General features: G+C 39.7%; 1 protein-coding gene across 5 annotated transcripts in view; it reads left to right on the top strand.

The window, feature by feature from the left end:
• Positions 1-25,817, top strand: part of EML4 (EMAP like 4) — a 192,452-nt gene that overhangs the window by 145,626 nt on the left and 21,009 nt on the right. For all 5 annotated transcript variants that reach the window (XM_048502038.1, XM_048503677.1, XM_048502835.1 and 2 more), the window contains 10 exons: positions 1,629-1,778; positions 5,740-5,809; positions 6,790-6,900; positions 9,279-9,374; positions 12,410-12,544; positions 13,801-13,936; positions 21,107-21,258; positions 23,161-23,286; positions 23,387-23,518; positions 23,860-23,927. In XM_048502038.1, coding sequence (XP_048357995.1) covers positions 1,629-1,778; positions 5,740-5,809; positions 6,790-6,900; positions 9,279-9,374; positions 12,410-12,544; positions 13,801-13,936; positions 21,107-21,258; positions 23,161-23,286; positions 23,387-23,518; positions 23,860-23,927 — 1,176 coding nt within the window. The remainder of the gene's footprint in view (positions 1-1,628; positions 1,779-5,739; positions 5,810-6,789; positions 6,901-9,278; positions 9,375-12,409; positions 12,545-13,800; positions 13,937-21,106; positions 21,259-23,160; positions 23,287-23,386; positions 23,519-23,859; positions 23,928-25,817) is intronic.

Genomic DNA, 25,817 nt, shown 5'->3' with positions numbered 1-25,817 from the left:
TGACAGTCATTTTGTTTCCGTGCTCACCTTGCCAAGTGCCTGCAGGTTCAGAAAGGTTGGGGACGCCTGCTGCAACCCATTTTACTGGAATGTTGTGAGGATGTGAGCTCCCAAAGGCACCTGGTGGGCCACTGCGAGTAGCAGAGAGCTGGACTAGGTGGACTTTGGTCTGATCCAGCTGGCTTGTTCTTATGTTCTTATGTTCTTATGATGAGATTTGAGTGGAGTGAACCATACACAAGCAGTGGCGTAGGAGGTTAAGAGCTCGTGTATCTAATCTGGAGGAACCGGGTTTGATTCCCAGCTCTGCCACCTAAGCTGTGGAGGCTTATCTGGGGAATTCAGATTAGCCTGTACGTGGGAGTTGGGTGACTTTGGGCTAGTCACAGCTTCTCAGAGCTCTCTCAGCCCCACCTACCTCACAGGGTGTTTGTTGTGAGGGGGGAAGGGCAAAGAGATTGAAAGGTTCCATATAAGGCTTTGCGAGAACTGGGTGCCAGTGGTGCATCTTGTTAGGATCTGTTTGTTATACTGTTTTTTTGATACCATAGGGAATTTGAATCTTCCTTCAATATTGCTCGAACAAAAGTCCCTGTTCCTTTTGCCAGTCTAATTGGTGCAGTCATAACATTTCCTAAGTGCCTAACAAGAATCTAGAAGAGGAAAGTAATTTTTCAGTTGGAATTTGACTCCAGATTATTCTTCCACAGTGGAAACAATAGTAAAGGAGGCCTATGCAAATCTTGTCATGGCTAGGAAAGCCAGAGCCCCCTGTGACCTGCTGCTATCTTCTTGTTCACACAACCTTCCCTCTTCCTTTCATTTTCAGAGGCAACAAACCCAGTTCTCATCATGGCTGAAAATGGTCATTTTGGCCTTACTGCAGCCAGTGAGACTTCCAGTGCTTGTGTAGATAAATAAATTAATGGGGGTGGCTGGCTTGACCTGTTCAAGGGGAGCAGGAAAAAAATGTGCCAGGACACAAAGTTGTCCCCATCTTCTAACCATGGTTAGGGCTGCCCTGAGACACCTTAATTTCTATTGTTCTTGTTCCTGTTGGGCAGGAATTTTGAAGTCCAGGCCTAGCTGCAAAGTTACTTTTCTTCTTCAGAAGCTTAAAGATATTTCCAGTATTCTGGATCTGCTTAGCAATATCTTGCCGCCTTGCAAGGAGCTTTTGGAATTTTCACACACTTCTTTTAAAAGGCCAAATGGAACTGATACACTTCCTCTCAGGAATGCCGCAATGGGAAGGCCTGCTGTCTGATGCAATTCAGTGGCTGCAAAATAGGTTAAGGTAGTGCTGTGCCTTCTATTATTACCTAATGAAAACTTCATATTTCGAGTTTACAAACTGACACTTCTTTTATACTTCATCCTTTGGTGTAGCCTCCAGATGATGCTTGCTTATAGTCATGGATGCACACCTCACAGTACATTTGTTTCTTTTACTTTTGTACATTCAATGCTTAACTGAAAGGAGAAGGAAAATAAAATAGCCTTTAGAGTTCGGAAATCTAGTGCACAGTGCTTGGAGTCAGAGGCAACATAAGGGAGAGGCTTTCATCTTTACAGTGTAAACTTTGCAAAATTAACTTTAAAATCCTTGACCTTTTGCTTAAAAAAAGATACGGTTATCGTGGAAGGGACTGTCGAGCCAATGTTTACCTCCTGCCTACTGGAGAAATAATCTACTTCATAGCATCTGTTGTAGTGCTATTCAACTATGAAGAGCTGACTCAACGGCACTACTTGGGACATACAGACTGTGTTAAGTGGTTAGTCTTTATTTCTGTAATACCTGTTTGCATGTAATTTTTTTGAGATTTGATTTTCTACTGAATGCTCTCAAATAACGGGGACCGTATTACCCCATATGTCCCTACTCAGCCTCTGCGCTCAGCAGAGGCCAATCTGCTGGTGGTCCCCGGCCCCTCAATGATGCGGCTGGCCTCCATGCCGGCCTGGTGGAACACTCTCCCTCCAGCTGTCCGGGCCCTGCAGGACCTTGATGAATTCCACTGGGCCTGTAAGACTGAGCTGTTCCACCAGCCGCTGAGTGGTGCCCCCTCCTGTTCTCGCGTCTGCTTTACATCTCTTTATTGACAGGGTCAGCAGTCTTCCTGTCTGGGGAGGGTTTTAAATTTGGGTCGTGCTGGGCGTCTTTGACTTTGATTTTTAAAATTTTGTACTAATCGCTGTTTTTAAAAGGGATTTAGTAATATATTTGTATTGGAATTTATTTGTTTAGCTTTGGTTTGTTGTTAGCTGTATTATGATTTAATTTTGTTGTACACCGCCCAGAGCCCTTCGGGGATAGGGCGGTATACAAAACCAATCAATCAATCAATCAATAAATTACAGTAACATCCAGTACATATTCATGAAGACAATTGTTAGTCTGGATTAGAATAACATGAGGTGTAAAAAGAAGAGTTGTTTCATGTGGGTATTAAAAATCACCATCTTGAAAGATTTCTCACCCCATTTGCTATTATCTTAGGAGAAGTTCAAGCTGTTTGTTACTTTAGATTAGTTACTTTGCTGACACTGGCAGGACTGTGCCATCACATATGTACATGTCCTTCTTCCTAGCATGTCTCTGTATACTGTTTCATGTACATCTCCTTCCAAAACCACATGAAGGATCTGCGCCATTAGTGCCCTGCTTTAAAAAATCTACTAAGCAGTAGACGTCAGTCTGTTCCAGTACTTTTAGTCAAAGTCTGAATAGCACTATAGGCGAACACAGATTAGACATGTAAAGACTTATGTGGATTGCAATATCTCGGAGTGCATACATAATTTCTTCAATATTAAGAAGAAACCTTTACTTACAATTTTAAGAGGATTATATTTTTGTTATATTTACTTAAATATTACATAGACTTGAAACATAAGCAAATTTCTTCAATATTAAGAAGAAACCTTTACTTATGATTTTAAGAGGATTATATTTTTGTTATGTTTACTTAACTATTACATAAACTTGAAATATAACAAGCAAATTTCTTCAATAGTAAGAAGAAACATTTACTTACAATTTTAAGAGGATTATATTTTTGTTATATTTACGTGCATAGACTTGAAACTTGCATAGACTTGAAACTTAACAAGGAAATTTTGTAAATTATTCGAGCATGTAGACTGGTGGACTTCTACACTATACAAACTTCTTTCCTTTATTGATCAATACGGCATAATCCCAGAAAATTGGTTATCGTCAATAGTCATACAAATTCACCAATTCATAAATAACCAGGGCAACTTCAGACCCATTTAGCCTTTTATCCACAATTGGGAAGATCTATACTAAATATCTTGGAAAAAAACTAAAATCTTGGATGTCCGATAACAATATTATCGATCCTGAGCAAGGTGGTTTTAGAAATGGAAAATCCACCATTGACCACTGTCTAACCCTTTCTCTTTTGGCAAATAAATATCAAACCATTGGACAAAGAAAACTGTACTTTGCCTTTCTGGACCTGAGTAATGAATCTGACACAATTTCCAGAAACATTCTTTGGTCAACGTTAACACACCTTCAGATGGAATCACGTTTACTTATGCTCATTCACAATCTATACAGTGCTAGTACTTGTAAGGGGAAACTGGATTAAACTGGTCTCCTATCCAGTAAAATCTCAATTACCAGAAGGTCAAGCAGGGTTGTGTACTGGCCCCTCACCTGTTTAATCTCTATATAAATTACGTCCAAGACCATCTTAGCAAAGTTGATGGACATCCTTCCAAACTAGGGAAGCATCCTGTTCCTCTTCTGTTGTATTCAGACGACACTGCCATTTTATCTCAATCTCCCATTGGTCTTAAAAGATACCGGAAAGCTTTTTTTTATTACTGCGAACAAAATAAACTAAAACTTAATTATGGGAAATGAAAAATAATCGTCTTTTCAAAACAGTGGCACCATCTTACCAGGAAAATTAACAACATTGTAATAGATCAGGTCAAATTTTTAAATATCTAGGGGTTAACTTCTAATATAACCTCAAATGGTCACAACACAGAACCTGTCTGATCTCATCAGCTGAACACATATTATCTGGTATAATTCAATTTCACTGTGAAAAGGGAGACCAGTCTGTTAACAGCTGCTCTAAAAATCTTTCAAGCAAAGTTATTGCCAAAAGTTCTCTATGGGATTCCCATATGGATTGGAGATTTCCACCCAGACATCGAGCAAATTCAGTCACACTTCCTGAGAAGGATACTAGGAATTCCAAACAGCGGCACATATCGAACATAGTGTCTCGAAGCCGGACTGTCACTAATTGAAACTGAAGCCTGGATTGCCCCTAAAAAATACTGGCTCAAGCTACATTTTAGAATTTCTTCTGGTGAGCTTAATTTAATTTTTTTAAACATCAATTCCAGTTTCATTGGATAAAATCAGAACCTTAGGGATCAACCTGGACAACATCAGTATTAACAATGAACTATACATCTTCAAACAAATTTGTGAAAGGCTGAGAGCTCATGAACATAATTTCCTTTTTCCATCAAAGGTATCTATATGTTCTCCTCGCTTTCTTGGAATACAGCCAAACTATAGAGCCAGAGTCAAATATTTTTCTACTCTTTCATCTATTAAACATCACCGAGCTTTTATGCTAGCACGTTTTAATAGCTTTCCATCAGCTGTCACCTCTGGAAGATATCTTCATATACCTAAACAACAAAGACTATGCCACTGAGGATGCAAATCTCCAGATACTATATCTCATATACTTTTGGAATGCAACCTTTACTATGATCTACTCATATTCCTGACTTAACCTTTGTTAATGGCGTGGACTACTCAATCAAATTTCCAGGTTATCTGCTTTTTATTAAGTGACTGTAATTCACAAATTACCTCAGCAGTAGCCATATATCTAAAAAAAAATTAAATTCTTAAACTTTGTATTTGTATTTTTTTGTATTTTTTCACTTTTTCTTTTAATGATATTCATTTAATGATATACTTACTTTTTCTTTTAATGATATTCACATGTTTACACTCTTCTGATAATCTTTTAATATGCCGATGGATGGATGGATGGATAAATGGATGGATGGATGGATGGATGGATGGATGGATGGATGGATGGAAGGAAGGAAGGAAGGAAGGAAGGAAGGAAGGAAGGAAGGAAGGAATACAGCTATAGTTTAATGTATACAAAGTAACTTTGGTGCTTTCAAATACATGAAATGTCTGTGATGGCATTTTACTGACTAATGCATATTATCTTTGTACATAGAAACTTGCTTGTTCATCTATGTTTCACTTATGTCACCAGAAGTTAGACGTGGTTATTTACCCAAACAGTTTTCTTTCTTATTATTGAAGAGGCTTAATGATAATGATTCTCCAATATTTTTCATACACAGTTGTTCACTGAGAGTTATTTAAGAGACTGATACTCCCTATATAGCTGTGGGTTGGTTTTTTTTAAAGGATATGTAAATTGTTAGGTAATTGATGTGGCTGTTTGCTATGTAGAGCCATGCAAATTCTCTTCTTAATCATAAAAATTATTCTGGATATGCCAGATACAACTCTACATACAAGAGAATTAGTATTTTAAAATCCCATTAGAAATGTATCATTATCTATGGTCCTCCTTTCCCCATTTTGAAATGGGCAGTTTTGGTGAAGAGTATTTCTACTAGCAAGCTATTATTACATGCATGGTTCCTAGTGAGTAAATCAATGTTTTGGTGATATTTCTGTAGCCTTGCTGTTCATCCCGACAAAATTAGGATTGCTACTGGACAGCTGGCAGGAGTGGATAAAGATGGAAGGGTAAGTTGAATCAATGGTGTAATGTCTAAAAATCAGGAAGAATTGACAAATTTCCCTTTCCCTGTGCATAATTCAAAGAGATGAGTTCATGTAAAGCTCATTATGTTGAGGCATATGTTTCATATTTCCCACAGACATATGTTGAGGGCCATGGGTCTTGAAAGTTTATTTTAAGCAGCCCCCCCCCCCCCCCGCAACCAAAAAAGTCACTCTGAGCAGGACTGTGGCCACCCATGTGCGTTTATGCTTTGGAGAAAAAGAAATGTGGCCTTATTCCCCAATTTAAGCAAGACCTAGGCACAGCTGCAAAGTGAATTGAAAGTGCATTATTCTGCATGTGAGGAAGGGTCCCTAGCGACTTTGGCAAACAGCAGTGCAGATCAATTGAAGCCAGGCAGAAAGAGAACAACAAACCATATAGTGTTTGCTTTGGATGAAAAAAAGGTTTATTCTGGCCACATACATTGGAGGAAGGGCACAGGTCCGAGGATGTGGAAAGCTTGCAGTTGTAATGGTAGTCTTTAGTTTGTTGTTCCATGTGAATTGTTCCCTATGTAATCAAGCATAGTCTTCTGTCCTTGCTCCTCTTCTTTCAAGGGTGTGATGCCCTTTGGCTTCAGCCATTACCTACTAGACAACATTTTAAAAAATATTTCACTGAGCTGGCAAGGCACTAACAACACATTATAAAAACAGATCATGAAACCAATTAAAAGGAAGGCATACAGAAAACACAAAAACCATTAAAACACAGGGCAGAAGGGAGGGATCATTGAGCTGGCTGGGGCTAGAAAGGGGGGCTCATGTATTAGATTGCCTTTGTTGTTCTTACTTCTGTTCTGTCAATATTGTATGTTACAGAAGTAAAGTAGAAGTTTTGCAAATCAACAAAAGTTGTAATCTACTTTGCCTAGATTGAATTCTGCATGTGGCATTTCTTGGTTTTTATTAACTTTTTATAACAAATTGCTTTTACTTAGCTTTTGCATCCCCATGTAAGAGTTTGGGATTCAGTGAGCCTGATGACTCTACAAGTTATTGGCCTTGGGACTTTCGAGCGTGGAGTTGGGTGTCTGGATTTCTCAAAGGCGGTAAGCAACAATTTCTCTAGCAACAAAACATGAACTTGAAGGCTGAAACAAACACAATGGGCAATGCAATCCTCAGAGGAGGGGGAGAGTACTTGTGGCATGGCTGGGGATAGCACAGTTGAGCTGCCTTCTAAGTGGCTTGCTATGCTGTGGCCAGCAAGCAAAAAGTGACATTGCCCGTTTCCCCTGCAAGTGGCTTATACTGCTCAATGGGCTACGCCACTGAGTTTGCTGGCTTAAGTTGGTTGCAGCAAACCCAGGCCAGCTTTGATTGAACAGAACTCTGCCCTGTCTGTCTTTGGTGGCTACATGCAGGCGGTATCCTGGCTCAAAATTTGGCATAATGCAGTGCTTCAACACAACAGCTTATTTATGACAGTCCTTTCAAAACACACTGGTCCTTGTACAAGCAAGAGATGCTTTCCACTGTGGAGGAAAAGGGCATGTTTACAACCAATTCTTCATTCTATAATGTCACTGAGTGTTCCCCTTTGCTTTTTGGAGGTAGGGATCCAGGATTCTTGGACTGACAAATCCTGTAAACAGCTTCTCCAACTATTCTATAAGCAAAGTATAGCAATAAGTAGGTCTACTCTTTTAGAACTTAATTCTCTGTTGGCATCTTTGTAGTATATCAAACGAATAGGACAATAGCAAAGTTACTCACATAAGAGCACCATGAAGTCTGTGCTAGGTGCCTAGAATAGAAATGAATTGTATTTTAATTTCAACACGTGTTGAAAGATTTGTTTTTTTTTTAAGGGAAGTTCAAGAAGACAAATCTTGGGAAGTTCTGAAACAAAAGATTAATGTTGGACTTGAGTACACTCCTAGAACAGGAAACAATAAAAACCCTTGACCAGTATTTCTGCCCATTTCAGAATTAGCTAGCCTTATCCATGTATTTATATAGCAACTGTCTTGTCTCAGTGCATTGGCATTGGCCATAAGCTACAGCCACTAATTTGTGCAGTATAAACATTTGTTTTTATAAGTTCACTGTGGTGTTAGTTAAATAGTTTTCTGCTTAAATTTGTCAGCTTCGTATGTGGTTGAGTAAAATATCAAGCACACACATACACATCCAATTTTTCATGCTAAACTAGTTTGAATAACCCTTTTTTGTCTAGCAGGTAGAACACACACTTTAGGCTTGAATGTACTCAAGTGTGTGATAATAGTGGACAAAAATTCAGTCAAAAGATAAAATAATTTCCTTTGGATATCAGACATTCCAGCATTTTTAACACTGGGAATATTGTTTACCCTAGAAACTGACAGGAACTACATTTCTTTTAGGTGATCCAAAGACTAAAACAATTTTTTGTAGGTGTTTTGAACTCTCTTCTGGCTAGCACTGTGATACATGCCGTTTGTCCAAGCCTTAATTTTTCCACTTTACCATCCCATCATAAAGGTTTCTTAAAGTTGGGCACGCTTTCTTCAATTTGAGAAAATAACTTCAACGTTATTGACAATTTAGAAAAGCACTCTTAATTTTAGCTCTACCTCTTTCCGTTACATAATAGAATGGTGGTGATGGAAAGTGCCATCAAGTCATAGCTGATTTATGACGACCCCTTAGGATTTTCCAGATGAGACATTCAGAGATGGTTTGCCACTGCCTGCCTCGACATGGGCTGAGTGAGTTCTGAGAGAACTGTGACTGGCACAAGTCACCCAGCAGGCTTCATATAAAGGAGGTTTCCAATAGTAGTATGTATTTCCAGTATTGTATTTTAAATGGCATTTGATAGTCATGCACACACACACACACACACACACACACACACACACACACACACACACACACACACACACACACACGGTTTACTGTGAATGGGAGAAGGTAAGGGTGTACTAGCAGCTTATGAGGACTGAAGATCAACAAGCTCATGTGGTTCATCATATTGTTCCTCCTTTCCATACTATCTAATCATCCAGGCTACTTCTGTAGGAGATCTGAGGAAAGGACCTGACAGTGCTGTTGTTCTGAAGGACAGATGAACAGAGCTGTTACAAAGTTTCCATAAACCATATTTTCTTGCTCCTATCTGGATAATTTCATGCTTCCTCTTCTAGCGTAGAAAATTCTTGTGCAGATGTGCACTTAGAGGTGCCATTATTATCAGAGGAGGGAAAGCAAATGAACCTAATTTGCTCTCATCCCTAGTCCTTTAACTTTTAAGTATGGACACAACATAGTTTCAAATGTTGAACCAGTGGGGTATGGTCTGTGTCCTGGGTTAGGATGCTATCCAAAGAACAGAACAAGATTGATACACCTTTAAGTATGTCTCTCACTTTTTATTGTCTGATATACTTTACTTAACTTGTAAAGATGGTATAAAATTACTTTGTTGCTTCTCTTTTTGAAGGATTCAGGTATGCATTTGTGTGTTATAGACGATTCAAATGAGCACATGCTGACTGTTTGGGATTGGCAGAAGAAATTAAAAGTAGCTGAAATAAAGGTAAATATTGGCATTCATCTTGGTTCGCAGCAAACCTCGAGCCCTTTGTAGGATTGGTGGGATAAAATGGGAAAAATAAACCCATCTTAAGTGTTCTGAATTCATGTACATTTTATTTATTTATTATTGGCTTTATATACCGCCCCTTCCCCGAAGGGCTCTGGGCAGTGAACAATATAATACAACAACAAACAGATGCAGCACATAACAAAATACAAATTATTAATAAATAAATGTATAGGCTCCATGAACCATAAATTACTAAAACCCCATTTGGAAAATAGCGTTCCATACAAAATTATTGCCGTCCAACATTAAAACCCTCAGTAAAATAAAAACCCCAGAGCTGTTACAGATGAACAGAACTGTTCCCCCCAGAGGGGAAGGAGAACAGAAAGAGGGACGCACCAATCAGCGCCGATCCCTCCAAAAATCCAGTGGAACAACTCAGTCTTACAGGGCCCGGTTGAACAACTCAGTTTTACAGTCTTACAGGGACAGATGGAGGAAGAGTGTTCCACCAGGCAGGGGCCAGGGCTATAAAACCCCTGGTCCAAGTGGAGGCCAACCGCATCATCAAGGGGCCGGGGACCACCAACAGATTGGCCTCTGCGGAACGCAGAGATTGTGCAGGGACATATGGGGTAAGGCGGTCCCAAAATCCCGCATTTAATCGTTTCCGTGCGAATGCCTCAGGAACAAAACTCCCACTCTGCTCCCCAATCTTCCCGCCTTTCATCATGTCTGTTTCATTTCTGCTGAGTTGCAGCCCGTCCTTTCCTAAACATTCCCCAAGCAAGTTTTCTGCCCTCTGACAGCTCTTCCAGGAGGCAGGCAAGCGAGCCCATGCGGGAAAGCATAAGTGCTCATCCCGTTCCAGCTCACTCTTGCCAAGTGCTGCTCACTAGCTGAGCCGCAGCCCAGCCATCCCAGTCCTGCAGCTCCCGGCTCACGTTCCCAATGGGTCCTGGGGGTGGGAGGGGGGGATGTGCCTGCCTGGCAGGATGCTCTCACCCTGTGACAGCCCCAAAGACCAGTCAAATGTTATTTGGTATATCAGGGACGGGGTGAGTGTCTCATGCTGTGGTTTCTTGCACACCTTTAAATGTGGCTGGGACATAGTGCTCTGCCCAGTATTGGTCAATTTTTTTTACTTTGCATAGTACAACGTGCTTGCCATGTTGCTCACTTCACCTGCTCCTTCCCAAAGCCAGAGAAAGGGGAGGGGGGTTTCGAATGTTTGAGCATGCATTGTAAAAACAAGAAAAGCTGGGTTCGAGTAACAATAATGTATTTCAGAGATTTTTACCCTTCCTTTCATTAAAATATCCATTGAAGTGACTAACAATTTTAAAGATAAACGTTTCAGAAACATGCAGTAAACGTTTCAGAAAATCTTGAATAGAAACAGCAACAATGATATTAGATTACAATATCATTAAAACAGTAGCAACATTAGTTGAAATTGCAGCAATAAAATGCAGCATTTTCCATATAAAGCAATAAAAGTTGACCAGCTGCTAGAACATAATAATGTTTTGGCACTCACCCACATCAGCATTTCATCACTGCAGCAATACATTTTTGTTCAGTTCAGCATAAAAGCAGTGCACTAAATCAGAGCCAGTCTTTCAGCTGGCACTAGAATTATAATAATATTGTGCCAGGCAAATTTGATGGAGAAGGCTATTCCATAAGTGTGATGCCACAACTGAAAGGGTCCACTCCCAAAGTGAACATCGTCTCCACTTCACATACAGGAAAACTAGAGCAAAGATTTCTTGAGGCATGATCAAGCTGTCCTTCAGGTATCCCAGTCCTAAACTGTTTAGGATTTTACCAGTTTTACCATTTTTCCTTAAATTGTGCTGGTTTTAACTGGTAAAATCCTAAACAGCACCTTAAATTGTTGTTCCTAGAAACTATCTAGAAGTTAATAAAGGTGTATGTTATATGAGCACCACAATGTATGCTGTAGCCCATTGTGTACCAGTGGAAGCTTCTGGCAAGTCATAGGCAGTCCCTGCATGAATTGCATTACAAATAGACTTCAGCATTGAACATAAGACCCAACTTTGAGTGATGCTGTACACCCTCACGTTCCAGTGTCTTATGTCACATTTTTGTCTCACCTGTCTGTCTTTTAAGCAGCTCAGAGCATTTTACACAATTCTTCTTTTCCTCCTTTTTTCGTAACCACAACCCTTTATAGTGGTCCAGCATCACCCAATGACTTGCATGTCAGCAGGGAACTTGAACCTGGGTCCCTAGACCATAGGCAGTCACCATCAGCACTGTACTGGCTACAGCTGTCTCAAATAGTTTCTTACATGTGTATTCCCCTAACTGCACCAGTGAAATGGTAATGAAATACTGCCCACCACATGCTAAATCTTGGAACCAGTTTATTTCAGACTGTGTTTTTCTGCTACATAAAAACTACACCAATTAGTCAATACCTTGTCAACTTGAAGAATGAAAATAAACTTGTTGTGGGTTTTCCGAGCTGTGTGGCTGTGGTCTGGTAGATGTTGTTCCTAACATTTCACCTGCGTCTGTGGCTGGCATCTTCAGAGGTGTATCACAGAGAGAAGTTTGTTATACACTGTGTCCAGGGGTGTACTGTGATACTTCTCTCTGTGATACACCTCTGAAGATGCCAGCCACAGATGTAGGTGAAACATTAGGAACAAGATCTACCAGACCATGGCCACACAGCCCGGAAAACCCACAACAACCAATTGAATCCGGCTTGAAAACCTTCGACAATATATGAAAATAAACTTTGCAGCATTTTAATTAATGTAGTTACTCTGAATCATGGTAATGCCTCAACTTCTGTGCAGTAACAAGCACACCCATGCAAAAGGATGGCTGAATGGACAATAATTTGATCAAAATGCATTCTCATTAAGAAATATATTTATTAGTGTTCATTTTATTTTTATATATTTGTGCATGTATAGCATGTTCTATGTTTATCTACAAAAAGAGGAATATTCATATGAATATTTTTTCCTTTTCTGTTTCCTCAGACTACAAATGAAGTTGTGCTTGCAGTAGCATTTCATCCAACAGAGAAAGACACAATTATAACATCAGGAAAATCTCATATCTTTTTCTGGACTTGGAATGGCAATTCTTTAGCAAGAAAGCAAGGAATATTTGGAGTAAGAAACTTAAAATTCAAAATTTAGTTAAATTTCTCACATTGAAGAGAATGGGAATTTTTCAGAAATGACTGAGTACCGTGAAAAGATGTGCTGGATCAGATAGACATCCCAATCCAGATTGGGGGGGATGGAAGAAACTCACCTTTTGAGCCAGTGCAGACTTGCGGCAATATGGGTGCCCACCTTGCCAGCACAATTGGCAAATGCGCGGATGGAAGGGACAGATACATGGATGGCCAGGAGCCACACAGCTCCACCCACACCCAGAAGCAACTGCCATTTCTCAGCCCTACTGCTGCAGGACAATACTCGGGCATGGCTGGGGGCATGGTGGGGGCATTCCCAGTGGTGGAGCCAACCTTAGTCAGCTTCTACCAGCTGTTTAAACTGGATATGCCACTGCCAAAGGAGTTAGACTTAGGTTTGACGTAAGTCCATTTAATGCTATGGGGGGTTCTCTGACAGCTAGAGTTTTTTCTGTTTTTGCTGCCTTCCCGTGCCACCTGAATGCCTGGTGGAGGGGGGCAGCACAGTAGTGGTGCTGTTCCCATCTTCTTGGAGCTCTGGATTAGGTTGCAGAGGCCATCCGGTTTAGCAGTTGTTTCCCACAGATGCAACCATTAGCTGCTTCCTCTTCCCCAAGCAGCTAATATTCTTTGGCAGCATTGCCTTGGAAAGGCATCCTCCATCAACATTAGGTCTTACCACAAATTTGAATCTAAACATATATAACAAGGCTCTAACAGCTGATTTTTTAAAGAAAATACACTTTGAGAGAAAGTAGTCTTCAGTGGAGAAGTGATGTGGGAAGTGTGTTGACTATGCCTTTCTTTCTAGTCCCTTTTTAATTCCAAATGCTGTGCATGTACACCCAACTGTTGCTTCTACAGCAGTGTTCTTTCTTGATGGGTGTTTGTGGTGAGTAAACATTTGCGGGGAACCCTGAAGGAGGAAAGCAGTGCAGGAGAAGTGATTTTGAATGGCAAAAATGCCCAGCTGAGAATGGACTAAGCAGCTTTCTCTCCACTCCTAACAATTCTTTACTCCAATTTGTCCCTAAAAAACTAGTGTTTTCATTTCTGTATAAAATGAAGACAGAGACTTGCTTTCCTGTAAAAGAGGTAGCAGTTTATGCACGGAAAAGTTTTGAAAATGAAGGGCTTTGAATCGGGCTGGCTTTCTGTGTTTTCACTTGTACATGTCTGCTTGCACATGAGCTGCTACTTCAAATACATTGTGGTGTTCCTTTTCAGAAATATGAAAAACCCAAATTTGTTCAGTGCTTAGCGTTTTTGGGAAACGGAGAAGTTCTCACTGGTGACTCGGGTGGGATATTGCTAATATGGAGCAGAACTACTGTAGAAACCACACCTGGGAAAGGATCCAAAGGTAAAAGTAAAAGTTCAGTTACAGATTTTGTGGTGGTGAGCAAAGCCAGTTTTTATATAAAAACATTGTGTTGTCTTCGTTTTATTTGTTTAAGGTGCTCCTGTGAGAGGTCCTTTTCCTTAATTAGCTTATCAAAACCAGTACATTTCAGTGAGAACTTTTGCCCCCCTTGTTTGTGTCATCTGAATTTCTTGCCCTCTTGTGATATTTATTGCAAGTATTGTTATATTGAGATTAACAGTGCAATCCTAAAGATAGTTACTCCAATTAAGCAAATTCATTTCAGTGGGCATAGACGGGAGTAACTGCATGGGACAGCACTGCAAAAGATTTTAGGCTGGATTCCCAAAATGATGGAGCATAGTGAAAAGGTATAAATTTTAATGCAAAGATGTGGTAAAATAGTTGTACCAGAAAATTAATAGACAGCGGCATAAATATCGTATGAATGATTGAGCATGATAGAACAATTTGTCTTCCATTGGTTGCTCTCTGTTCCTACAAAAAAGTAGAGAACGTTAGAGTTTTTTGTTTAGTGTTTGTGCTCATTTTTAATTAAAAGGCAGAAATAATCAACAAAGCCAATGTGTTTCCTAATAATCCTCCAAACACACACACCACCGCCACGTCTGTAACAAGCCATACAAGATATCATTTTTTACAGAGGAACTTACAAGGGTGCAGTCTCCTGTATAAAACTGCTAAATTAGTTTAAGTCCTTAAATGGAACAATTATGTTCTCTGTCACATTCATTTCAATTCATGAGACTCTATTCACATCAGTATGCCCATTTGTGCTATTGTATTAATTCATGAGAAATCCTGTGAAACATTCCATGGCCAGGAATTGTACATTTGTTGTAGGATTGTAAATAGGGCTTCTGATTTTGTGTACGAAGGAGGTGTATTTTATTATCTGACCTGTTTTAGTCCATGAGGACAGAATATTCCTATGGCGTGTACAATAGCAATGTACATCCTATTGTCGAATATAGCATTTACTGCACAATGAACAAAAGAGCCATATAAAGAAAAATATCAGCTCTTCATTTGGCAAAGTGTTTTTCTGGCATTAAATTGTGCTTTTGTTTTACTTTTCTGGCTTTTTAATTCAGCTTACTTTAATAGTACAAGGATTTTGTTTCAATCTAAAAAATTAAAGAAAAATTACTATTTGCAACCAGACATATGCAGGTCTGGCACTGCTGAGCCCTAAGGTAGCCCTTAAATCCAAGGATAATTATTTTCTTTGGCAGGAAATTAAAATATTGGGGCCACAGTGTTCACGCCAGCAAAAACAGTGTCAGAAGAAGACAGTTTAACTGCATAATGTATGCTTAATTTTTGTTCTAAAGAAAAGAAAAAACTTAAAATGTAATTATAAAATTTATCAAACATTTAATAACTTAGCCTGTTTGAAGCAAGTAGCTTTTGCTGTGATTTCATAATGAACCAGCGTTATTTCATAATGAAAAGTGGACTGCTTTAATTATTTTTAAAAGATGCGGGATTTTGTTGCGTTAAATTTGTTATAGTTTGAGTGTGTTGTTGAATAGATCATGGGTTTGTGTCAGGAAGGGGGTGATGTAGACTTAGAAATACAGTAAGTGGCTCCCTGGGGATAGACTGTTAAGTAAAGTTGGCACTTTGTACTTTTTTTTTGGCTTTGATAGGGCACTTTGAACCTATGCATACATTTGCTTTATATTTTTGCATCATGTAACAGATGACAGTTTGCACCTAATAGCATCTACCCTTGGAATATTAATCTTGAAGATTAACTAAACTCTTTGCAGTAGCAGCTAACTGATGTAACATTATTCTGCAAAGTGTTCTAATTAAATGTTTGGACATATTGCTATGTGACAAGATTTTACCACTGTAATCCAGTTTATACCTAAATTGCTTTTAATTGAAGGTTTGTAGTTTTAAATGCAGTCTGTAGTTGTTGCCAGAAGATGAAAGAACAGATAAATTTGAAACAATTAGAGGTCTTGAGTGTGGCATACCATGTTAAAGAAGGAGGTAATAGAAACTGCCTTCTAAGTACGTTAGGGTATTCACCTAAAGCCAAACAGTAAAGAATTCTTAAAACACCCAAAAAGGCAACAGATTAAAGGCCTCAAAAAAGTGGAAAATTCTGCATAATTCAGGCCATTTCGGACCTGGCACCATCAACTCTGCAGGCTTTACATGCTAGGAGGTTGCAGTGTTGTTGGTGGTGGGTTTGAAGTGGCCCGAATCATGCCGAATTTTTCACTTTTAGGAGCTGGGAGGCAGCAGGCGCAGAGCTGAACACTGCACCTGTCCCACATGGAACTGGGGGGTAGCAGTGTTGGTGGGGTTTTCTTATTCTTTTAAACTGTTACCTCTGATCACCTGTCTTAAAAGTATTGTAGTTGGAATCCAGATTTCAAACTAATGGTTGTTTCTCAGTTTACCTTGCAATATTTATGTGAGGAATAAGCAAACCTTTCCATTGTTATATTCTCTGTGCTCAGATTGAAAAATAAGACACTTAAATATTAGAGAATCTTCTCAACAAGCAAATTGTAAGGTTTTTTTAAAAAAAATCTGTTGCTGACTTTGCTTACTGTGACAATTGATTTAAATGCTCCATGATCAAATTTTATTAGTATTTAGAACACCTACAAAAACAAAGAAAAATTAGGTTCATTAATTAAAAAAAAACATTTAGTATAAGGGCTCCCAATTTCGTTTACATGAAGTGTTAACAGTAAAAAATTAACACCACTTCCTCTTTAACCATATACTTAAATTCCAGCTTAATAATCACTACTAATAATTAACATACTTTTCTCTATTAGTTCTTATGTTAACAATCCACTATTCTTTAAGACCACTAATCATCATTCTACTTCATTCTATTGTCCAAAAATTTAATCAAGTTCCTTTCTTTAAGTAACAAAGTGAGTGTGGCCATCTCTGCCAACTCCAAAACCTTCACCCACCATTCTTCTATTGCAGCTAATGTCATATATCATCATCAACCTTTTAGTGGCATGAGTTTAAAATACAACAGAGAGGTTGAGGAGAATCAAGTTAAAATAAGTAGGTTCAGACATTATCAGAAGTTAAAATAATAAATAAATAAACAAATAAACAAACAAACTAAAATCTGCGGCGAATCTGTTGTGCCAGCATCAAGAATTTGACAACGTCTAGGGATCTCTGAGGATATTGATCACAAAGCAGATAGAAAAATTTGACCTTGTCTGATGAGTAGGCATAGTTCTCAATATATGGATATATATATTGTCTTCTAAATGAAGCATATAGTTCGCAATCTAGGAGGATGTGCTCGATTGTTTCGATGGCTTTTTGTGAGCAGGGACACGTTCTTTGTTGGTATGGGATCTGGAGAAATCTGCCGCTCAGGACTGCTGAGGGTAGGACATTCAGTCGGGCTAGTATTAAGGTACGGCGGAGGTACGGCGAAGATATATTGTAGAAATACCTCGGTAGCCCTTTACTGAAGGGGGAAAGGCAGGAACCCTCAGGTAGAATGCCCTTCATGTACTGAGTAGAAAGCAGTTGGTTCTCAGCATCTAGTAGCCTTAGCGACAGAAGTTTGACTATTTGCGCTTCGTCCATGTTTAAGAAGAAATCTAAAGTGAAGCCTAACGAATTAATTTTAGTCTTAATCAGGAGACTCCAAGTAGAGAGGTAGGGATCTGAAAGCATTCACTTAGTTAGGCTGTCCTGTTCTGATCAAAAGTGGAGGCGCAGCCAGTATCGAAGCGAGGAGAGCCATATACAAGTTTCAAGAAGATTTAGACCTAGTTCCAAACATAAAGAGAGATATGACACGCTGTTTGAAATTCCAAGTAGTTTGCGAGAAAAGCTAGATTGTATAGACTCAAGAGGCTTTAATTTATGATTTAGCCAGATTGGGGCGCCATACAAGGCTTTTGGAATCAGTCTGCCATCAAAGGCTCTCACAGCTGCTGGGACACATTGTCCCCCTTGAGAGTAGAAGAACCGCCTAATTGCTGCCGCGCACTGATTGGTGGAGAGGGAGATATGCTTGTACTGCTCAGTCCAATTCAGATTATATTGGAAACGGATTCCCAAGTAGTTGAAACTTTTCTAATGTCATATATAAAAGCAAAGGTCCATTTTTTCCCCTAGATATCCGTCCATAAGTCCAAACAAGAAAGCTTCTAGTTTCAATTGTCTATTCCTTTTTAAGATCTTTTGAATTGTTGACATCCAGTACTCCTTAGCTTTTTCACAAGTCCACCATAAATGGTAAAATGACCCATCTTGATGTTCACATTTTCAGCATTTATTTATTTATTGTTTATTTCTTTATATTTATAAGCCACCCTCCCCTGAAGGGCTTGGGGCGACGGACAACATCATAAAACAACATAAAATCCCATATATTTAAAACCAGTAAAACATTCCAGAGATAAAACAGATGGCAACACAATCGAAACAGATGGCAACACAACCCACCCCCCCTCCCCTCCATACCCATGGGAAGCCGAGGTGATTTTATTTATTTTGCCAGCTGGCCAGGTGGAAATGCTTGGTGGAACAAGTCTGTCTTACAGGCCCTGCGAAAACCCTGTAGATCCTACAGGGCCCTAGCCTTCTTTGGCAGCCTGTTCCACCAAACAGGGACCAAGGCAGTAAATGCCCTGGTCCTCGTAGTGGCCAGTCAGATAGTTCTGGGGTCGGGAACCTCCAGCAAGGTACTCCTCCGAAGAACGGAGGGCCCTGGAGGGGCAATATGGGGAGACTCGGTCCCACAGGTATGTAAGTATTTGTTAGAGATATTTTAGTACATCTTTGCTAATTTAATTGGTGTCATATACCAATGATATTTCATTTTTATACAAGTTATTTTAGCTAAGAGCACAATGTAAACTTAACCACATGTGTCCCAAGGTGATTAAAATTCTGTTCATCATCCTGTCTTATTATTACCTTACCTGCACTGTCCCAGTTATTTATTTATTTATTTATTTATTTACTTACTTACTTACTTACTTACTTACTTACTTACTTACTTACTTACTTACTTACTTACTTACAAAATGAATTATTATTTTTTTTACAGAATTTATATCCTATGTTTCTTCCCTTACAAGGGCAAACAAGGTGGCTAACAATTTAAAACCGACATGAAAACCATCAAAAATCAACCCCTTTCCAAAACATATATAATTGCAACAAAGGTTTTAAACACAGAGTTAAAATACATAGAAAACATAAAAGCATTAGGTAGGAAGGGAGGAACTGTTGAGGGAATGCCAAACAATTGTCAGAAGGGGGTAGACAAATCTCTCTGGGGAGAGAGTTCCAGGGCTTTGATGCTATGACCATGAAGGCCATCTCCTGGGTTGTTGCTCATCTAATCTCAGCAGGGCTTCCAAAGAGGACTATAGTAGTCAAGCAGGTTCACAAGGAACCTTTAATGAAATACCAAAGAGACAACATCCAGTAAGATCTGTTCATGGATTTTACACCATCTCATCAGGTTACAAACTGAAGAATGGGTTTTTCACGTTGGCTGATGTTCAGGGCTTTTCTATCAACTATTTTTAAGGCAAGGCCAACTCTTCTCAGAGCTTTATAGGATCTCCTGCATTCTGATACTGTAAGCGATTCAAACACAGAACCTGTAAAAGATAATTGGGAGTTGGTTTAAGTCATTATTTGCCCAAATTTACCTGCAGAGTATAATCTCAGAGCCACATTCCTACTGGGAAAGTGCAGCAAAGTCTGAGAGAGTGCAGAAAACATTTGACATCATTAGGTTATAAAAGCCAGCCCACTCCTTTCTGACCAGGTGGCAAAGGATTCCAATGTACAACTGAGAATGCAAACCTATGGGGGGGAATCAACTAGTGGAGCTGGCACAGGGTTGCACCAACATGTTTGCCCTTTCTGCCAGTCCAAGGGGCACCCCCGCCAGCTGCCCCACAGCTTTGTGGCAACAGAGAAGTGCAGAGAAGGGCAACGAGGATGATTGAGGGACAGGAGCACCTTCCTTATGAGGAGAGGCTGCAGCGTTTAGGGCTCTTTAGTTTGGAGAGGAGACATCTGAGGGGGGATATGATTGAAGTCTATAAAATTATGCATGGGGTAGAAAATGTTGACAGAGAAATTTTTCTCTCTTTCTCACAATACTAGAACCAGGGGGCATCCATTGAAAATGCTGGGCGGAAGAATTAGGACTACTAAAAGGAAACACTTCTTCACGCAACTTGTGATTGGTGTTTGGAATATGCTGCCACAGGAGGTGGTGATGGCCACTAACCTGGATAGCTTTAAAAAGGGCTTGGACAGATTTATGGAGGAGAAGTCGATGTATGGCAACCAATCTTGATCCTCCTTGATCTGAGACTACAAATGCCTTAGCAGACCAGGTGCTCAGGAGCAGCAGCAGCAGCAGAAGGCCATTGCTTTCACATCCTGCTTGTGAGCTCCCAAAGGCACCTGGTGGGCCACTGCGAGTAGCAGAGTGCTGGACTAGATGGACTCTGGTCTGATCCAGCAGGCTTGTTCTTATGTTCTTATGTGCTTATGAACCCAGAAGTCAGGGCCACTGCTGAATGCTGTTACAGGGGACAGACTGGAGTGTTCCTGAGTGTGGAGCCAATGTGTGGGATCGATGTTAGGTGGCTTCCATCAGAGCTTTGCAGCCAGGACTTAGCCAGGACTTTGCAGTGTGGCCTGGGACTTCAGAGTTATGTCACCCTCAACTCTATTAAGCTTTATGGAGGGCTTTCTGGCAGCAGGGTTTTTTTCCCTCCCCTTCATTTTTCCTGCCTCCTGACACCACGGGTAAGCCATCTGGAGGCAGCAGGGTGACACAGCAGTGGTACCTTCCCTGGCTGTCTCGGGCTTTGGATTGGGCTATGAGTGTTTCTTCAGGAAGACTTGAACCTTTCAACCCCGCTTTAGAACTTAAGCACAGAGGATATGTTGCAAGTGCCCCAAATATATCAGAAAGTTATTGAGATGACTTCAGCAAGTCAGGACAACAACCTTGCCATTGTTTGTCCAACTAACTGGAAGAAGCACACAAAAGTATAAAATCAGTTGCATGGCAATAAATAATTCTTGCTCCTTCCATCTGTGCAGGCTGGCAAAATGATTATAATAATTCAGCAATATTTCTTTTCTTGACCACAGGTGTATATCAAATAAGCAGGCAAATCAAAGCTCATGACGGTAGCGTGTTCACACTGTGTCAAATGAGGAATGGCATGCTGCTGACTGGAGGTGGAAAAGACAGAAAAATCATTTTGTGGGATCATGATTTGAACCCTGAAAGGGAAATAGAGGTAGGTGAGACCTTAGTAAATGGAGGAGAAATGGAGGCAAAGAATCACTTTTAGAGGACCATAGTTAACTTTATTTAAATTTTCATATACATTGTCATTGATTCTCGAATTTCCTCCCTTTTCTTCAGCCTTGGTACTTCCCCCCTTTTCTTCACCTTGGTACTTCCAGACTGCTCCAATCATTCACGATCTTAGGTTGTACGCTACAAAGTTTTATGTTCAATAAACTCGGTGCCGCCCACCCCTCTGGGAACTTCTCCTTTGGATTGAATTGGGGCTGCATAAAACTATGCCATGCTCTGATGGAATCATTTCAGTGGTTGTTAGGCAAGAGAAGTACTTTGAACTCCAACTGTTCTCTCTAAAGGTGTCTTGATTAGTTTGTCTGTGAAGCAAGAATCTGTGCTCCCATTTTAGCAGTGGACAATTTTGCCTGCGAGAGCATGGCTTAATTTAACAAATGTGTGATTGTGTATGATCTGAATCCAGGTTTTGTTGATCCCAATTCAGCACACTTCTCTCAACTGCAATTGGTCACTCATTTATAAAAACAAATGGCGTTTTACTTTCTCTTTACCAAGTAAACAACTTATGACAATGATAAATTCATAGTCTTTGTGTAACTTAAATAAAGCCATCAGAGAGGGGAAATAATCTTTTTAAAGAACTTTGAGGCTAATTAATAAAATCAGCACAGAGATGCCAACTGGATATAAATCACTACTTTGCTTTGTGAAGAGTGACTTGAGCAGTATAGATTGTTATCTCCTCTTTTGCTTTGTTCGGGTGCCATGTACTCTCTACAAAGTCATTATTAGACACTGAAAAATCCAGCCAGCTCTTTGAATAAAAAATAGTTACAATAATAATTTGATTTATCTTTCTGGCATCTGTTCAGATGAATAGTACACTGACAAGCTGCATTTCAGAATATGCAAAGCATTGGTAGAACATGGATTCTTATAATACCATTCAAAAACATGGTTATTTTGTTTCAAAATCATAATATCAAGGTGCATGGCTTCAGACAGTCTTGTCAATCTCAAAGTGGGATATCACCTCTCAGGTAATATACCTTTGCCTGTCAAATCTTTTTTACCCAACTGCTGAAAAATAACTTTTAATATTGTTCAGTGTAAAGTCCTCATTCAGTTCTTCTGTTGGGACAATTCAAAGACTGGATATGTTGATAGAGTCACTGGAGAATCTGCAAGATACTTCATTGAATTATGCCATTTGAAACCATTCTTATGTGGTGCTACCTGGCTTCCAATGTCCTAGTAGAGAGTTATCTTTAAATTAGGTTCATGAATGGCTAAGAATTCAACTCTGTGAAGTTTAGTGTGATGACACAGGTGTAAATGACAAAGAAGTTGAGCTCATAGTGTCATAATTGAGAAGAAGTCTCTTGATGCTTCACCCACTCTTGATTAGATTATACCTGCAGTTAGCTAGACTGTAAAATGTCGTGTGTTGACTGTAATCCATATGCTATTATTTTGAGAATGTTTTCTTGAGAGACAGCATGGTATGGTGTGTTGGCGTGGAAACAGCTAAGTGAGGCTTTAATTCTAGACGCAAATCTCCAGTTCTCCATTAAATGTCCTGGGCAAGGTGAGATCTTGGGCATGGTGATGGAGGTCTTAACTTCCATCACATAGCTGCTGAGATTACATTGCGTTATCTCAATATTTTTCAGTTGGAATTCCTGAAATGAAGTTTGGGGTTTATATAAATACACAATAAAATGCACAATAAAAAATAAAAACACATTTTCATTGACCCTTTCTCGTACCCCTGAGTGGTTGAAAACAGTTTGCTTGAATATTGTAAGTACACACAATTGTAATTCTTAAAATATTTGGTGGTTCTTTATGACCAATGGAACTTTGGTTTTCCTAGGTTCCAGATCAGTATGGGACAATCAGAGCAGTGGCAGAAGGCAAAGCAGATCAAGTTCTCATTGGCACATCACGGAACTTTATTTTGCGGGGTACATTTAATGACGGTTTTCGAGTGGAAGTGCAGGTGAGTCCCCACCCCCAATTGGGGGGAAAAGGCTTGATTTGTTTCTCAGGTACGGAATTTTGTAAAATCATTCAGATGCATATTTACTTGTATTTGGTAGGGTCACACAGATGAACTCTGGGGCTTGGGAACACATCCCTTCAAAGACCTATTCTTAACATGTGCTCAAGATCGACAAGTTTGTATGTGGAACTCGGTGGACCACACACTGGAATGGACCAGGCTGCTAGATGTACGTGAGCTTCTTTCTGTTCAGGCACCATCAGTAAATCATAGGAGGCTTCCTTGCACGTTCAACTAAGACTTCCCAATTGCCTGTTTCAGGTAGAAGCAGAGCTAGTATTATGTTTGTCGACTGAAATGTGAAATAATCACCACAGGTTCCAGGTAGCTTAGAAAGGCCTTTCTGTTTCTAACACTTTGGGAAAATTCTGCTATAGTGGGATTGGTGGAACAGTAGTTCAAGTCATTTGGGCAGCTTCATACTTCGTTTCTTCTTCCAGTCTGGGTTGGGCAGTTCACTGTGTACTCTACATAAATGGTAAATCAATTGTATCTAACTGTATCTTTCAGGAACCAGGGCATTGTGCAGACTTCCATCCAACTGGAACTGTGGTAGCAATAGGAACACACTCAGGAAGGTAAATGACATACTTCTGTTTAGACAAAACATCCCACTTGAAAAGGTCCTTCCCTGGAGAATTATTATTTTCTTTTTTTTTTCTTTTTTTGCCCTAGCACTCAGTCTTTTCCCTATATGTTACCTAATTCATAAAGGGAAAAGAAAGATACAATACTGTTTAAAAAGAGACCATGAAAATATAACACTCTCCCAAGTTCCGGTTTTCTGATCATTCCAAAGAATTTATCCAAATACAAGCAAGAATAGTCTGATTTACTCCAGATGGAGATCACCCATTCATATTTTCTTCACTTTACTTTCTTAATTGCAGTAAAACAAAGCCATCTGTGCCATGGAAACAAAATGTAATTCTTGAAATAATAAAATATTTTCCTCATTCTCTATAGTTAGCTTTGTGGAGACTCAGTGAATTGTCTTTGTTTGTTCCTCTGTTTTCTGGAGGTAGGAACTAAAAAACCCAGAATTCATTGGAAGCTCATGTGTGGATATCGGCATTTAAAGCAAAAACCCTCCAGTGTGAGAAAAGGGATTTTAAATTCCTACCCTGATGGAATGCCCTGTTGAAGGAGACCTGTGCCCTGCAGGATTTGGTGCAATTGAGGCAGCAACTTTTTTTCTTTCCATCTACTGCCTCCCCCTCTTCCCCATCCCCATTCTCATCCCCATTCATGCATCATTGAAACCTGGTGGGATGAGTCTCATGATTAAAATGTAATAACTGAAAGATATAACCTATTTCAGAGAAATAGATCGAACAGGAAAGGAGGAGGAGTAGCGTTATACATCAGGGATGGTTACAGCTATGAGCAGGTCCATGACTTAAATCCTGGAAGCCTTGTTGAGAGCATCTGGGGAATATTAAGAGAGAGAAAAGCAGCAGTGATCTCATTGTGGGGGTCTATTACAGAACCCCAAGCCTGACTGGAACACATGACCAAACTTTCAGAAAGGAAAGATATAGTAGTAATGAGAGATTTCAATTATCCTGATATTTGTTGGGAGTCAAACTCTGCCAAGACTATCAGGTCCAACAAACTTCTCACTTGCCTTGCGGACAATTTCAAGGTTCAGGAGGTGGAAAAAGCAACAAGGAGAATGGCTATTTTAGATCTGCTTCTAACCAATAATGATACCCTGATTAGTGGAGTGGAAGTGGTAGGCTCATTAGGTGGGAGTGATCATGTTCTCCTGGAGTTTGTTATACAGTGGAAAGGGGATACATACTAAGTGTAGTCAGACACACATCCTAGACTTTAGGAAAGCAGACTTCAGTAAGCTTAGGAAACTACTGGATGTGATCTCATTGTGATCTCGAAACTACTGGATGTGATCTCTGGGGACGGCGGTATATAAATTAAACAAACAAATAAGCAAACAAATAAACAAACAAATAAATAAATAAATAAATAAAAATACTAAAAGAGAAGGGAGTGTATGATGGCTGGGAATTTCTTAAAAGTGAAATCTTCAAGGCACAATTTGAAACAGTTCCAGTGAGGAGGAAAAATGGGAGGTGTCTAAGGAAACCAGAATGGAGTTCTAAAGAACTTTCAACTGAGCTAAGATTTAAAATGGGCATATACAAGAAATGGAGAAGAGGGAAAAACAAAGAGGAATTCAAACAAATATCAAGGACGTGTAGTGAGAAAGTCAGAAAAGCTAAAGCTCACAATGAGCTGAGGCTTGCCAAAGAGGTTAAAAACAACAAAAAAGGCTTTTTTGGGTATGTCTGTAGAAAAAGGAAGAAAAATGATAGGATAGAGTCACTGAATGGAGAAGATGACAAAATGCGGACGGGATGGTACCTTCTTTGCCTTGGTCTTTTCTCAAAAAGAAAACAGTGCACATCCAGGGGAAAATGGAACAGAAGATACAGCAGGGGAAATTC

The sequence above is a fragment of the Sphaerodactylus townsendi genome, linkage group LG01 (assembly GCF_021028975.2).
Source record: "Sphaerodactylus townsendi isolate TG3544 linkage group LG01, MPM_Stown_v2.3, whole genome shotgun sequence".
NCBI classification, from domain to species: Eukaryota; Metazoa; Chordata; class Lepidosauria; order Squamata; family Sphaerodactylidae; genus Sphaerodactylus; species Sphaerodactylus townsendi.
The sequence above is the reverse complement of the archived record's forward strand: the minus strand, read 5'-3'. Positions and strand labels throughout refer to the sequence as shown.